This window comes from Aythya ferina (assembly GCF_964211825.1).
Source record: "Aythya ferina genome assembly, chromosome: Z".
Classification (NCBI taxonomy): Eukaryota; Metazoa; Chordata; class Aves; order Anseriformes; family Anatidae; genus Aythya; species Aythya ferina.
The window spans coordinates 67,388,551-67,405,661 of NC_140299.1; the positions used below are offsets into that span (position 1 = coordinate 67,388,551).

At 40.1% G+C, this 17,111-nt stretch overlaps 1 protein-coding gene across 4 annotated transcripts in view; it reads right to left on the reverse strand.

Annotated features, from left to right (window-relative positions):
• LVRN (laeverin) overlaps positions 1 to 17,111 on the reverse strand; it is a 43,256-nt gene that overhangs the window by 24,137 nt on the left and 2,008 nt on the right. For all 4 annotated transcript variants that reach the window (XR_014686984.1, XM_084503315.1, XM_084503314.1 and 1 more), the window contains 5 exons: positions 8,662 to 8,804; positions 7,256 to 7,395; positions 4,975 to 5,101; positions 2,905 to 3,059; positions 1,444 to 1,557 (listed from right to left, as the gene is read on the reverse strand). Coding sequence is in view for 3 of the 4 variants with exons in the window: in XM_084503315.1 (XP_084359441.1) it covers positions 1,444 to 1,557; positions 2,905 to 3,059; positions 4,975 to 5,101; positions 7,256 to 7,395; positions 8,662 to 8,804 (679 nt within the window). In the remaining variant the exon portion in view is untranslated. The remainder of the gene's footprint in view (positions 1 to 1,443; positions 1,558 to 2,904; positions 3,060 to 4,974; positions 5,102 to 7,255; positions 7,396 to 8,661; positions 8,805 to 17,111) is intronic.

Here is a 17,111-nt window from a genome sequence, read left to right on the forward strand (position 1 = left end):
GGTGGTGATCAGTGGCACAAAGTCTGTTATAAGGCCAGTAACTAACAGTGTACCCCAGGAATCCAGTCTTGCTTAACATCTTCATTAATGGTTTGGATGATGGGGCAGGGTGCACCCATAGCACCAGTACATGCTGGGGGCTGACTGGGTGGAAAGCAGCTTGACAGAAAAGGACCTGGGGTCCTGGTGGACACCAAGTTCAACATGAGCCTTCATTGTACCCTTGATGATAAGACGGCTAACAGTGTCCTGGGCTGTCCATCCTCAGAAGCTGTCCAGACCTGGTCCTGGGCAACCTGCTCTGGGTGGCCCTAACTGAGCAGGGGTTGGAGCAGGTGCCAATACCAGTATTCAAATTTACTTTACAAGCATAAATAAAATGGCAACCGCTGATTTTTAGAAGGGCAAGCTTCAAAATAAGAAAATTAAAAATAAAAAGGAAACAAGGACTTACTTCCAATTTAAAACTGATCCACCTTTGTATTTTTCAATGATATTAAAGTAATTCCACTACAGAGAATAAAGCGAGCTGTTGTTGAAATTCAGAGGAAGAGGCTAGCACATCCCGTGACCTAAAAATCCTTCTCAAATAATTTGTTGGACGTGCTTGTATTAGTTTCCAATTAAGCATGTAGTTAAGTACTCTGGCAAATTAGAGAAGGAAAGGGATGAATAGTATTCCATCTGAGCCAAATGAAAAGCACACTGGATTATCTACAGTCTCAGGTCTGCCCAAACTAAGGGTGTCTCCTTCTTTCAGAAGCTGAGGGCACTGTGCAGAGACATTTCTGAGTGTAGAGGCAAGTGCACCTCAACTCATGGCTACTGTCAGCGGCACCCATCCTCCTGCTGCATAGATTAATGATGGATGTAGTTTTCCAATACAGAGTGGGATTTATGCTTATTCCCATTTGGGCAGAAAGAAGGAGCTTTTACCCTCCCATCAGATTAGCTGGGGCTACATGCACTACAATTTGCCTCATCCACAACCAAACATCCATGGACCTGAAGAAGTAGAATGAAACAGCTTAGACACTGCCCAGTAAATGTACCTGAGATATGGGGTGCCCAGCTCTCTCACACAGAGCTTGGAAACACAGGGAGGGAAACCATCAGCTTCAGAATCCAGGAAAAAACAGCTAAGTTTGTTAAATCACAGATCGGGGGTAAAACACCAACACGGTTCTTTAGATCCTTGTCATCATAAAGTCACAGCTCTCTAGCTTCCCTCTGTGCCAGGTGTAAGAGAGCTGGGCATGATTACAGTCCCCAGCTGATGGAAGCCCTCTAGGGAAGAATCAAGAGCTGCTGTTCATTCCCAAAGGAGTGAAGATGCTAATGCCATGGCTTAATTAAATTCCATCACCTGCATTTTCCTTTTCTTCCTACATGCTAGAACTTTAGTGCCTTAGCTTACTTAGTTCAGTAACTGCTAGCACTTACCAGTGAAAGCTTGGGTTCAACAAAGGTAGCTCCCAGGTACTCAAAGTAAGATGCCAGCCCCTCATTAAGCCACAGATCATTCCACCAGTTCATTGTAACCAAATTTCCAAACCACTTAAATAAAAAGAAAAAAAAATAAAAGTCTTAATATCTCTTCAGATTGCTGTTTTCATTTATAGGTTAAACACATATCATCGCTGAAGGAACTTTGTTCAACATGTACATGTCAACCAAATATAATGCTGGGTATTCCTGCAGATAGTGAAAATTAAGTAGAAAAAAAATGCATCTCGGAAAAAGTCAAAAGTCAGTTATTTTTAATTGTTTCGCCTACAATTTCATGCCATAAGCACGTCAGTGCATTATGTCAGTCTTCTACTCTGTTTAATTTTAAACACTTCCAATAAAATTTACAGATCTAAAAGATCATATCAGGCTACAATTAAAAATAGTACATTTATCAAACAATTGCAAAAACATTTTCCAAAGAGTCACTCATAAATAAAATAATAACTTTTGTTTTTCCATGTTCTTAACAAAAGGAAATTGTCAAGGGGATAATAAACAGAACTGGGGAAATAACCATTTCCAAAATCAGAAAATCCCTATCCTAGTGAGCAATAAAACTTCCACAACAGCTGCTATGTACTCATATTTGGCAGTTCATATTTAAGAAAAAAATGATAATTTGAAGATTTGTACTTTATTTGTTAATTCTTAAAAGCTTGGACTATAGCTTTACTTTAAAGTAAAGTTTAATTAAGTGCTGCCATTTATTTTATTGGCCTGCAATAAAGACAATCTGCTCATCTGAAGGTCTGAAAAGTTACAGACCTTGTCAGAAGGACATACAAGTGTACTAGCCAAGTTAAAATCTTGTGCTAACTTTGTTGACTAGGTGCTTTCTTCCGGCAAAGAACACTAAATTAGACTTAGTCAATTAAAAAAAAAAAAAGTGTAAAATATGCTCATGTTCCATTTTCTGTATGATATCACTGGCTTTCTTACAGAAAAGCAAATTCCTTTTTCAATATGTACATGCAATCCCATTATGAAGTAGCCCTTATGAAGTCCATTCATTCTCCCACTGAGGTACCAAATGTATAGTATATAGACAGTACTATCATCCCTACTTCCCTGCAGTATCTTCTAGTATGGCATTCAGTTACTATGTAAGATTTAAAAAATAATAAAAAAAAAAGTTTTCTGTTAACAGGTTTTTATCAATGAGTCCTATGCAGTCAGTATGCAGCCTATAATATGACAGAATATGACAAAATCTGCTTTTAATATTGGTCTATCAGCAGAACAAAAGATCACATGAATAGTATTTCAACCCTCTGGTGTTCTCACCCCCTACTGTTAAGTCACTATTTTATCAATAATCAGTGACTGCATCATCAGCAACAGAAGGAAAAAAATTTATAGACAAATAAATGTACAGAACTTTTTACCACATGCCTGGTGTCCTAGCTCATGTGACACAATTATGGCAATCATTGCCTTTCTGCTTGTGAATTTATCACTTGGGAGGTACATCAGTGATGATTCTTGGAAAGTCATTAGCCCCCAGTTTTCCATAGCACCTGCTCCAAAATCAGGCAGTGCAACCAGATCTAAATTGATTCAAACAGAAAAAAAAAATGTATCTTAAAAATTTTTGGAAGTTAAATGCTCACATGATTTTATGATCACACTGGATAAGAATTCAGTGTGTAGTTAAAAGATAGTACATTTTTATCCTTTCTTTGCTATATTATGGCAACACCCTTGAAAATACTTTGCAAAATTTCCCCTTGTCATTTTTCATCTATGATTGCCAATATTTCAGGGAGCTGTATAATAAATACCCACAAAGCCCACATCTGTCCTGTATCTTGTACACAGAACATTTCTGAATAAAAATGAAGGCTATGTTCTACCTATGCAGTTTTCCAGTTCAAATGTGGGAGCTGGAGGAAATGGAGATGTGCCCTGGATGAACATCAAGGATCTCAGAGGAGGACTGCTTGAGCTCAGCAGCAGAGCACAAACTTCACAAAACGTACACGGAGTTTTCGAAGCAGACTTGAGCTTATACTGAAATTCAGCAGTCCATGGGCCATTTCCAATCCAAAATCTACTCAGTTAACATGTGCATGACACTGAACCCAAGCGACGTAAACTGCATCTCACCCAGGCTTATCACTGCTGGCTTACAGCAAAGCCAGCTTGGGGTGAAAGATCTCACTTGTAACTCGATTAAAAGCAGCTGAAAACAAATCCATAAATATCCCTAGATTTAAATGTGTTTATGTTTTGGTTTGCATTTTTAATTTGCAACAGAAATCTCTAGCATTTACAAGAGGCTATTCTTGTTTGATCTAATCCTATTGATTTTTAAGCAGAACTTCAAGGAGAGTCAGTAGGAAAAGCAGCTGAAATGCAGTATTGTATTACTGTGGGGACTGCAACTGTATTAACAGCATTATGTGAAATTGTAATCCTACCTAATAGGAAATCAGTGATACTGCTCTTCTACACCACTTTTGTAATATTCTTATAGCAATTAATCAACATATTGACATTGCTGCTAAAAAGAGGAATTCACCAGTGAAAAATAATTGTCTACAGTCTTTGGTTACCTTGCACGATTACTAAAATAACTTTTAAAAAAGCAACAACTGCATATATTACATTCTATGTAGGAAGTGCGGTAAGTAATTCTGTATATTACTCTATACTCATATATTACATTTACCCAGATGAAAATTTCTTTCTTTGAAGTGCCAAAATACAGATTTGACAAATAAGCACACTATCTAGTCAGGAAAGGGAGGAAATTTCTTCTCCCCCAGATCTGCCAAGATCATGGGCAGATCCTCAACTCATTTCAGGTAAGCTCTACCTTCAGTGCTTTCAGTGTCTTAGGGATTTGTGTAACAGAGCAAGTTCCCTCGTGACATCAGTGCTGAATGAAGCCTCTGTGAGTCCAAATACCAGCAGCAAACTGCACAATGGGACCACATGATGGCACCCTACTTTCTTGACTGAAGTGACTTAACTTGATGTCGATTTTAAATAGAAATAATGTTTTCCTATGGGATTTTTTTTTTTCCAGGGAGAAATGTGCATGAACATACAGCCAGCTCAGCATTCAGGTGAAGACACCTTGAAGAAAGCAAGGAATGTTTCAGGGAAGCATGTGTTACAGTAAGCAAGGATTTTTTAGGCACACCTGGGGACTCCAGCATCTTTGTCTCTTTCTGGGATGCATAGACCAAATGACTAAACAACTCCTTTTCCACTTTATAGACCTATTTGCCACTTTATTAGGAAATGCTACTTTAAAGAATGAGCTTAATGTGAAGATAAGGGTGCTGAATGACAGGTTAAGAAGAGTCACGGTGCAGAAAGGAGAATTCAGTGAGTTAAAGCTTAAGGGTTTTATACCGGTAAGTTATAAGAAGAGAATACTGCAAGAGAACCCATTGTTTCCGTAAATGTTATAACAGCTATTCCTGGTCCATTTAAGAAAATAATGAATCTCACCTGTCTTTGGAAGTGGGTAGCTGATGTTAAGCAAGTCTTCCAGAAATGAAAATATTGGGCCTGTGATATTTAAAGCATAGTCAACATACCCATTTTTAATGGCCTCTTTCCGAGCCCAAATACGTATCTGCAACAAAAAAAAGGAAGCATTATTTCAGACAACCCTAATATTTTCATTTTCCTTGTTTCTCTTCTATGAATCATTGTTTGAAAATGTTGTCTGTCCACATCATATCATGTAATGAGCTTTTGAAGAAAAAAAAATCCCAGCCCACATATTGTTGGACCTGACAAAGTATGGCCCAGAGCCTAATCCTGCTAAAAAATCAGGGAGAGTTCCAGCACTTCAGAAGGGCCAAGACTTGAATCCAACTATAGATGATTGGAGCAATTGGATTCCTAATTATTCTTTTATTAAATACAAGATGCTGTAAAACTACTAAGATCCACACATCTTAAGCCAATGTATTCCAGCCAGTGGGCATGGGTGGAAGACCTTCCACTATTTTCCCAAACAGAGAGAAATGGAAGTTCAGAGTGCTCTTGCTATCTTCCAAAACTCTTCTTTAGCTTTCTTGCTGCCTGAAACAAAAAACTGATTTCCCATTGCTGCTAGACAGAGAGGAACCTCTGAGCAGAAGATCCCTGTACCTCTGAATAACGGAGACAGCAGCTACAAGCTTTCCTTCCCAGTGCCCATTTGCTATGTCATGGTACTGAAGAGGGCAACTGTTTGCCCAAAGTGATGGAGCAGACTGAGAAGAGGTTTATGTCTCCATCATGTATCCCTGGATACAAGGACTCCAAGTGCCTACCAGCTTAAAAGCTCAACATTTCTTGCACCTAAATGCAATGGAGGGTATCACAAGGAGCTGCACAGCCAAACCCTAATAGCACAGTTGGGGAACCATCAGGATTTAATTTACAAGAGAAAAAATAAAGCATATTCAGTCAACAAAGTATTCTTAGTCTCTGAGCCCCTCTTTTCAGCCAAGGCTTCAGAGAGGTTTCAAAGAACAGATCTCTTCATTTTACAAAACCTAGACATAATGGGTAGACTTAAAACCCTAATCCCAGTATGACTTTTGAAATACAATACACATGTTTTGGGTTGTAATTCACTTACTGGAAATAATAAAACAGACACAATGAACATGCTCACACAAACACTGTGGAGGCATAAACTGAACACCTCTGAAATATGGGGTCAAAATATCCTCTTACCCCTAACAGAGCATGGGTGGTGCCTTTTTGCTCTGAAAGAACACTAGTTTTAATGCTTGGTTTGGCTCACTGCTGTCAGGAGACATCTGTCCAAGACAAAGTTACCAGCAAGAGACAAAAGAACCCAACAGAATTTATGCAGGGGACAGCAGATATGACATGCATGTCCAATCTTCGCTTTAAAAATAAGCTTATATTGTGCTTCCTGCTACACCTCAGCACTGTCCTCTCACCTTGTCCTGCCTTTCTGTAGTAGGATGAGAGTGAACTAATCATAGAGCTGGCACCAAGACCTCATTTATGAAGGGTAGCAAGTGTAGGGCTATATGCTTGACTTCACCTTTTGTTTTAGGACAACTTGTTACATCTCTTCCCTGTTCACTTTCAACAAAAGAAGGAAAGCCAAGCAGCTAGTGCCATGGCATTATTTTTTCACAGCTTCCCTTAAGAAGATTTGACTCTTGTAGTAGAAGAGGAAAACAGAATCCTCAGTGATGAAAAGGCTTCAAACACAAAACAGACACTTTTAAAGGCTAAAAAATGTGCTCATTGCAGGGAAAATAAATAAATAAACAAAACAGTTAAAGTAGAAGTATAAAAAAAAAGGTTTGGAGTAGATTATTGCTAGTATGGAATTCATGACAGACATCATCTTTGAACAATACACTGCACTTCAATGATTTGTCACAGCAGTGGAAATTGGCATCTTTTCCAATCAAGATTGTTAAGAAGATAACAGGATTCTGAATTTTGAACATCACCTTCTGCAGAGTAGCTGCCCTAAAGTCTTAACATATGGAACACATACCTACTTTTGGATTTGTATCTGTAGGCACATATGAAATGATCAGCACAGGATAATAAACTAATTGCTCCAAAGGAAAGCTTTCTGCAGAAATATCTGCAAGATTAATGTTAGCAGTTTTGCCACATAAGCAAATACTTTTGGAATGGAAAGCACAGTTTATGTCTCTGATATCTTCTAAAGCACATGATGCACCACAGAGCCAACTTCTGTCATAAACTGCTATAATGTGTTATGCAGCCTCATGTTTACCTCATTTCCCCGCTCAGTTCTGGTGACATAATCAAAATCACAAATCACAAAAGCAGTTATATAAGTCGACATTTTCAATGAAGTGTTAAAGGTGGTAACAGTCCACAGGCTTCCATTTTCGTCCTTCATCTCAGATGTGTCTTGAAAAACAAATTAAAGAAACAGTCAATCTATTGTTCTTCCAGAACAAACAAGGAATTAGTCTTTTCTGCATGTCTGTTGTTATTGTTGTTGTTACACCTCTCTTGATATGCTGCATTTCTGCACTAACTTCATATGCTTCTGGTAAAAGGCAAGCAGCCAAACTTCTTGCTACCACCATAGATCAGTCATTACTTTTCATGAAAACATCCAAAATTTACTCTTGAACTTCTTTACTAAAGTCTTGGAAGCATATCAAACTGCATCAGTTTTAGGGTGTGGATGAACTGTGGACAATTTATCCCATGCTGCATATCTCTGAAATGTATAATATATTACAATTCAAATATACGTTATGTGTGCCTGAGAACTATGAAGTACTTATACTTTATATGTGTACCTTTCTTCTAAATGTGGGGAAAAATTCTTAGGGGAAAACATTTCTTAGGGGAAAAAATTCTTCTGAGCAATTCTCATAGACGTCCCATCCATTATAATTCCTAAATTACTTTGCTTCTATGCAAATCTTAAACTCTCCTCTCATGGCTGAAAATTATTTGGGTGAAACAAAAATCATGACACTGAAATGCAGGGAAAAAAAAAAAAAAGAAGAAAAAAAAAAAAAAAAAGCATTAAGAAGGAGGCGAGAGATCCCACAGAGTCCCGTAAGAACAGTAATTTATGGAATTTGCTTGGAATCTTATATCCAACATGAGTCTCACATGAGATCCCAGCAAGAGGCAGAAGGAGCATTTCCAGAGCATTATAGTCCTGTTATCCTTATCCTGCACACACACAGGAGGCTGCAGTCTCTCTGTATGCTAAAATACTTTTTTTATATGACGTAAATACATCTTAAAAGCAGCTTAGAATGAAATGCAATCCTTTAATACCACAATTACAGGCTTTGCATACTGGAGCTGCTGTTTTGCTTTAAGCAGATGTCATGCAGTAAGACAGATGCTGACACAGTGGTAAAGGGTAAGAATGAAGCCCTGAATGGCCTCCAGCAGCCAGAGGAGAGCACATCACAACTGGCAGTAAGGAGTTATTGCCATCAAAGACATTAATTATGAATAATTCTCTCCAAATATTTAAGTTCATAGACACAGATTTTCTGCACATTTTCAAGAGATTAGCCCACAGGCAAAAGAATGCTAAATGCAAAAGATGATAAATCTACAGTCTGTTCAAGTAAATTTTCCCTCTTTTAAGGTAATTCAAAGAACAAACAAACAAACATAAGTCTACTGTTTTTTACCTACCAATAGCAGGCATGTTGGAAAGAGCCACATAGCTTGGGTCGTGGATAATTCTGATATTAAATGTGGCCTTCATGGCAGGCTCATCAAAACATGGATAAACCGTCCTGGCATATGTTGGTTCCAGTTGGGAAGCAATCAGCATGCTATATACAAAATACAAATAGGATAAATCCAGCATGCTACATTGATCAAAATCAATATACTGTGCATTAAAATGCCAAATACAAAGCACAAAGTTAATCACATGGATATGCAGGTTTCGAAAAGTTTATTATTCCAAGTCTTGATCAAATAGCCACACCTAACAGACAGCTCAGCTTGGATGCTTCTAGGGAAAACCAGTCTTTTTAAATTAGTTTATGGTGTTTTTTTTTTTTTTTTTTTTTTTTTTTTTTTTCTGTGTGTGTGTTTTGTTTTTAATATCTGGAAAAAGCTCCCAATTTTCAATATTTAAGCTATTCTAGTTTGGTTATTAAGACAGAGTATGTTAAAGTTTTGCACGTAGCAGGCAGGTGCTCAAAAGCGATACGGTGCCAACTGTCATAATTTGTTCTCCAGGGGTTGGCGTTGGAGCCCATCCTCTTTAAAATCTTTATTGACAATTTGGACAAGGGAATTGAGTGCACCCTCAGTAAGCTTGCAGATGACACCAAGCTGGGGGGAAGTGTTGATCTGCTGGAGGGTAGGAAGGCCATGCAGAGAGACAGGTTGGATTGATGGGCAGAGGCCAAGGGTATGAGGTTCAACATGGCTAAGCACCAGGTCCTGCACTTGGGGCACAACAACCCCATGCAGTATTACAGGCTTGGGGTGGAGTGGCTGGAAAGTTGTGCAGAGAAAAAGAATCTGGAGGTGTTAGCTGATGCTCTCCTGAACATGAGCCAGCAGTGTGCCCAGGTGGCCAAGAAGGCCAACAGCATCCTGGCTTGTATAAGAAACAGTATGGCCAGCAGGACTAGGGAGGTGATTGTCTCCCTGTGCTCAGCTCTGGTGAGGTCACACCTTGAGTACTGTGTTCAGCTTTGGGCTTCTCACTGCAAGAAGGACATGGAGGTGCTGGAGTGTGTCCAGAGAAGGGCTACAAAGCTGGTGAAGGGTCTGGAACACAAGTCCTGTGAGGAGTGGCTGAGGGAACTGAGGTCATTTGGTCTGGAGAAGAGGAGGCTCAGGGGAGACCTTATTGCTCTCTACAGCTACCTAAAAGGCAGTTGTGGGGAGCAGGGGTCAGCCCCTTCTCACAAATAACTGGTGATAGGACTAGAGGGAATGGCCTCAAGTTGTGCCAGAGGAGGTTCAGGTTGGAAATGAGGAGACATTTCTTCTCAGAAAGAGCAGTCAGGCATTGGAACGGGTTGCCCAAGGAGGTGTTGGTATAAACATCCCTGGGGGTGTTCAAGGAAAGGTTGGACGTGGTGCTTAGGGACAAGGTTTAGTGGGTGATAGTGGTGGTAGGGGTATGGTTGGACTATATGATTTTGAGGGTGTTTTCCACCCAATAATTCTAGGATTCTAAATACAATCTCTCCATACATCTGCTTACCTGCTTACCTAATGCATGCTGTCCTATTTTAATGGTGCATTTTAATAAAAAATTGTACACATGGTATGTTTCAGGTAACCGTGAATAGATGCACTTGCACAATTCTGTCAAACCACACAGAGAAGAATGTCCCACTGCACTGTCAAACCCAGAAAAATATACAAGATCATTTTCTACCTTACACTGTGCAGCTTTGACCCATTTGGGGCAAATCTTTGTGACATGGTGGCTGGAATCAAGATGTCCAGTGGCCATGATGATGGAATCACTAAGCCTAGTGGCAAAAATTTCCATAAAGAGCTATAGATATGGGCTGTTCACGTCAAGGCATCTTCACCAGGTGTTAGAAAGAAAACAACTATAATGTTTCTCAAAGCCCCATACCTATCAGCCCAAAGACAACAAGAAAGACTCTATAGGAATCAGACTGCTATACACGTGAATGAAGGGAGCAGTGATGCACATGCTAAAACTGAGCAGAACAGGCAGGCAAACACATAAACTTCAACTATTAAAACTTCCAGAAAGTTCTGAAGACTTCAAAACTGAGCCAAGTAGTCCCCGGAGAGGATACATGGATGGCATGGTCTTTTTGTTCCAGTAACCCGGATGCTATCACAAGGCCAGTATTTTTCAGTTGTAGCAGAGATGTTCCCTAATGCAAGGTTCACAGAGGTTCACACTTAGCAAACAAGACAGAGGCCACCAGGAAGGTATTTTTATAGTAAGTAACAGTATATAACAAGTCTGGCCTGCAGTGCAGATCAACGCTATGTGTACAGCATGACTCCACCTGGTTGTGATATACAGCACTGAACCATGTCTGAGACATGAGGACATAAACCTAAAGTTCCATGTTTTGAGATTCCCTTTTTCAGTACCTGAAATGAATGGCTTAGCTTTCCATTTATATGTATACCACTTCACAGAAGATGTATTGCATTGTGTGCAAGTTGACCCAAGGAGATGAGCTGGCAAAACCCAGCAATACTTTGCACCCAATTCCCAAGATCAGCCCTCGTTAAATTTGTGTATTTTGAAAGATGTTTGGCTGCTGCCATTTTCACAGCTGTGTTGCCTAACCCTGCTCAAAACAACTGTACTCTCAAAATGTGGTATCCTTTGCATTTAGCAGATATGCCGTGATGCTGTACCATAATACAATTTATGTCATATAAAAGAACCCACGTGGAACATGTGCTGTCACCAGGTGACTGCTAGGACCACAATGCCTCCTTTAAAGTGAGAAAGCAGCATGATGTATTTGACTTTTTGCCTATCATTGTAGAAGATGTCCTTGATGGACCTGGCTTCCTGCAGAGTCATGTGTGTGCTGTGCCAGCCACCAGCTGCCTTGCTGTGTCACCTCCCCTCTGTGGTGCCCGGTGACACAACATGACTCTACCTTCTGTTGAGGTTGTGCAAGCAGCAAAAGTGGCTGTCCCCTGCCTTCATAAAGGGAATCAATAGCAGAAATACTCTTGCCCTAATCACTGTCTTCCTGTGTAGGAAAGTATGCTGTTGTGCATTTGATTGTCATTCTAGAAAAGATGGAGCAACCTCATGACTGCAAACTCTGCAACACCAGAGGCATCACTGCCTCTGCAGGCTCCATGCCAGCAGAAACTAACACAGACATTTAGCAAATTTGCACACAAGAAATTCTTATTCAGGAGCACCAAATAGCAGACATTGGGCTAAAGCATCAACATTAAAAAAGAAATTTGAGGACAGTTTAAATATTATTTTTCAGCAGGTCTCCAAATAAAAAAGATAAATGGGAATGTTTCATGCATGTTACACAAATAATTGGCATTTCACACACACATTACCTCGTATCATTTGTCAGAATTACTCATCATTGGGGCTCTTTTTTGCTTGTTTAAAACAAAATGATGAAGGTATTAGCATGAACTGAATTAATACCAAACTGTGTTCTATGTTACAATTGTATCACAAAAAAAAAAAAAAAAAAAATACCCCAAAGGAATTTTATTTTCAACAAAGCTTAACATTGCATAAGCAGACAAAAAAGTTCCTCTCTTGCTCCTGTACCTTTGTGCATAGTTTTCTTTTTCTTCCTTAATTATCCTATGCCTCCTTCTTCCTATAAAACAAGATCAAAGACATGCTACTTTTAAATAAAGAGAAACAAACTGATAACAGGATCTAAAGCTTTGACGACTTAGACTATATTATTATTATTATTATTATTATTATTATTATTATTATTATTATTATTATTATTATTATTATTATTATTATTATTATTATTTTCAGTCCGTGAAAATAACAGAAAAAGGAAAAATGAAGCATGATTCATGTGTAGTTTATAAATACCTCATGGACACTGCTTCACTTGTTAAAAAAAAACAGCATTATTGTAAAATAAATAAGTCATGATGATGCAAAAGAAGTTGTTCTTGTAAAAATGTTTTCTCACTCAGGTGATGTTATTTGTAATATTAATAGTATTACAATACAATAGTATGATATTTTTCTGTGCTAACATATATTAGGTCTGATTTTCTTCACTTTAAAAATATGTAAGAACTAAATAATTTAGCAAACCCTGAAGTGGCTCAAAGGACAAGGGTATTACAGTGAACAGAATCCTGTTCTGTGTAATGGCTGAACCACTAGTCCTTTTTTCAGGCATATGATATTCAGTGCTAACACACAACCCAAGAAAACACCAAACCTGTTATTTGCTCTGATTTCTGTCGCATGAATTTGATGATCTTATTCAATTATTCATATGAAACAGAATTAAAACATTCAGGTTCCCTGCTGTAAAGCCCAATTAGCCGTGTCAATGCTGTTCTAACCCCCTTTTTCCATCATTCTGGTAGTCAAACGTCAGCAACTGCTAAAAATCAGCACAAACACTGCATTTGATCACATTTTTGAATTCCTTTTAACACCAGCCATACCCAGCCAGGTATTTGTACAGAAGTTGCATAAGACTACATTTGCAGAGTTGACCTCAGCTGGCAGCCAGGCACCCACCCACCCAGCTGCCCTCTCACCCCCCACCAGGTGGGGAACCCCCAGGAAGACTGGGGAGAAAACATGAAGAATGTGTGTGTCAAGGACAGGGAAATAACTCACTAATTATCATCATGGCCAAACCAGACTTGGCTGGAGAAGACTTATTTAATTTGTTGATAATTAATGCTAGACTAGAGCAGCCAGAAATAAAAACCTAAAAACACCTTCCCTCCACCCACCCTCTTCCACCTCCTACCCCTGAGCAGCACTGGGGAACACAGGGAAAGGGGGTTGTGGTCAGTCTACAGCACTTCATCTCCTATGCTCCTTCACGGTCCCTCTCTGCCCCTGCTCCCCATGGGGTCCCTCCCAGGGATGCCATCCTTCCCGTACTGACCCTGGGGGGCTGCCCACAGGCAGCAGCTCTTCAAGTACTGCTCCCACACGGCTCTGTCCCACGGGGTCCATCCATCCATCCATCCCCCAGGAGCAAACTGCTCCAGCACGGGTCCCCCACGGGTGGGCGGCAGCTCCCCCCAGACCCCCTGCTCCTGCGTGGGCTCCTCTCCACGGGCTGCAGCTCTGGCCCAGGGCCTGCTCCTGCGGGGGCTCTCCATGGGCCGCAGCCTCCTCCAGGCCACATCCACCTGCTCCACCGGGGGCTCCTCCACCCATGGGGGGGGGCTGCAGTGTGGAGATCTGCTCCATGTGGGACCCATGGGCTGCAGTGGGACAGCCTGCTCCACCAGGGGCCTCTCCCTGCACAGCCCGCAGGGGAACTGCTGCTGCCTGCCTGCAGCACCTCCTGCCCTCCTGCTTCACTCACCTGGGGGGCTGCAGGGCTGGCTCTCACCCCTCTCTCCCAGCTGCTGTTGCCCAGCAGTTCTTTCCCTCCCTTAACTCTGCTGTCCCACAGGCCCACCCAGTGTCACTCATGGCTCGGCTCTGGCCAGCGGAGGGTCCCTTTTTGGAGCAGCTGGAGCTAGCTCTGCTCTGACATGGGGCAGCTGCTGGGCTCTGTTCACACAGGCCACACCTGCAGCCCCCCACTACCAAACCCTTGCCACATAAACCCAGTACACATACAGCCCGCTCTTCACAGCACAGTCATTGTTATTCTGCTAAGCCTGGAGCAGCATACATGAGCTTAATCACAGCAGCGTAGTATCAGCATGTAGGATGATGTTCAGTCTAACCTCCTGCACTGTTTATGTTTGCACCAGTGCTGTTAAAGAAGAAGGGCAAAGATGGTTTCTGAATCTTTCTGCCTACCCTGACCCTAGCATGACTCTCCCATCTATTTGCAGAACACAAAATCCCATTCCAACAAGAAATCTTTACAGATAATTAGTGCTGGTGAAGTAGGGGCATCCTCCTCTTTCAACTCCTTTGTTGTTGCAGTCACTGTAGACATGGACCGTATTGTATCTTTTTTTTTTTTTTTTTTTTTTTTATATATATATACATTGTGTCTACGTGTGTAGACGTGTGGTACTAATAAGTAGTGCTTCCATTTTTCCAGAATTTTCTTTCATGTGTAAGACCTGATTGAGTGGGTAGTACAAATTATCAATAATGGTAAATAATGCACAGTCTCCAGTGATCAGTCAGATTGTAAACAGTTTCTGTGTTTCTGTGAACTTCTGGAAATTCAGTGAAGTTTGGGTTTTGGTTTATTCTGACTTCCATAGAGGTGAGGCTAGCATTTCTGAAAACATCAGGGAGTTCTTATTGCAAATGGCTTTTCCTCACAGCCTCACCAGTGCACTTCTTCTCTGTCTTGGAAGGACAAGGAAAAAACAGCTCTTCATGTCAAACAGCTAATTCTACCAGCCTGTCAAGAGCAATGTAGGTATCTGAGCAAGAAACCAGGAGGTGCCAAAGCTCAGGCACAGATTTCAGGGACTTCACTTCTCTTTAGGATCTAGCTGTCTACTGAAAACTTGCCCTTCTGTGCCTAAACTCTTCTGAAATGAGAGGTCCCTAGTGGTTCCAGAAACACAAATTACAAAACCACTAAAACTTCTAGCGCATGCAAGAAATACAGGAGTCTGTTTGACCGCAAATAAACAGCACATTGTCTGCTGCAGCTGGTGGTTTCAGTTACAAACTGAAGTCAGAAGCCTGTGCAGGAATTAGATCCTGAAGGTCTGACGGAGCCAGGTACAAGTCCCTGCGGAAGAGCTACAGGGCTACCCACAGGAGGTAGTGGTTTCCTTGCAGAATAGTAATGGGCTTTGTACTGCAGCCTGGAGCAGAAAGACGCTGAGTGTTTGTAAATCGCTTGTGATCTATATAACCCATCAGAATACAGCTTCTTCCATCCTTAACAGCTTGCTAGAGCTTACAAAATATGTTCCTCACAATGCACCTCTTCCAAAATGGGGATGGCAAAACCCCTTCAGTGTAACTGGACCCCATCAGATTAGGAAACTGCTGGTAAAGTGATGATTTCATTCTTAGTAAAGGAAAAAAATAACAAGGTTGTGTTGCATACTCTTGATGCTATTCTTGATGAGAAAGCCCTTTTAAAGCAGAAAGATATGCAAAATCCATTCAAGAACATCAGGAATGTGGGCAGGAACAAGTAACCAAAACAATATGTTTTATCTGCAATCAGTGGATTCCCTTTGACTTATTTCAGTGTCTGAACACCACTGGCATCTCTTTAAACTAGACCGCAGTCTCACATTTCCTTAGTGCTTCATGGTAAGCTAAGAATTAAACAGAACAATTGCCAAAAGTCCTTTAAACAACTTGAAATCAAATGATACACATTATTTTAATGATATTAAAGCACTTTTTCTTATTTTCTACTGTGGCAGCAAAGCTGACAATAGCTAAAAACATTTGTTTGTTTTGGATTCTCTGAATTGTACACAGTATGAATTTTAAAATGTCAGTCTAACTCAGTATTTTGTAAATAGTTTTTGACCGAATTAATATGGCACCATAAAGTACACTGATACAGTATTAAACAATTAAATGGTTGTTCCATTCTAATTTAGATTTTTTTTTTTTTTTAATTATGAAAGTTAGGCAAAGAATTTGGGATTTTCCTTGAATCAAAACTTGCACAAATATACCTGTAAATGACACTAACTGAACAAAGAGATAACAACTGAAAAAAAAAAAAAAAAAGAAAGAAAAAAAAAGAGAGACAAAGAGAGAATGTGAGAGAGAGGGAGAGAGGGAGAGAGAGAGAGAGAGAGAAAGAAAGAAGGAAAGAAGGAAAGGAAGAAAAGAAGAAAGGAAGAAAGGAAGAAAGAAAGAAAGGAAGAAAGGAAGAAAGGAAGAAAGAAAGAAAGAAAGAAAGGAAGAAAGGAAGAAAGAAAGAAAAAGAAATTTCTTAAAATCCCTCAATAACATACTGTTCTTTTCTCTAAGGATAATCAACTTATCTCCTTAAAATAAAAAAGGCTACTACTTGTTACAGAGAAGTCACACAGCTCTCTTCTGTTTCAATAAAAACTATTTATTTCATGGCTTGTGATTTTTAGTACGCATACAGTGACATGCACATATGGATCCTGCAGGTAACTGAGCATTACTTGGTTGGACCAGAGCTCCATGAACTGCTTGAGGGAGTTTACTTCAGTGAACTCATCAGTGGGTTGGGAGCCAAGAACACTTGAATTTTAACTCTAGCTTCCTTTCTGACTTGCTTCATGTCCTGCAGCAATTCACCACGTCTTTAATTATTAGAAAGTACCTTTAAGTATAAGTACCTAGAAGTACCTTTAAAATAAGCGCTTTTCCTACCCCTACATTAAACACCTATTTTGAGAAATTTGCCTGCAACCAGAACCACTGAAATCACAAACTTAAGCTTCACTTGTCTGCAGGAAATTTCACATTCAGAATGAAAAGTACCCTGAGAAGATTCCCAACTAAAATAAACAAATAAGCAAGCATGCCT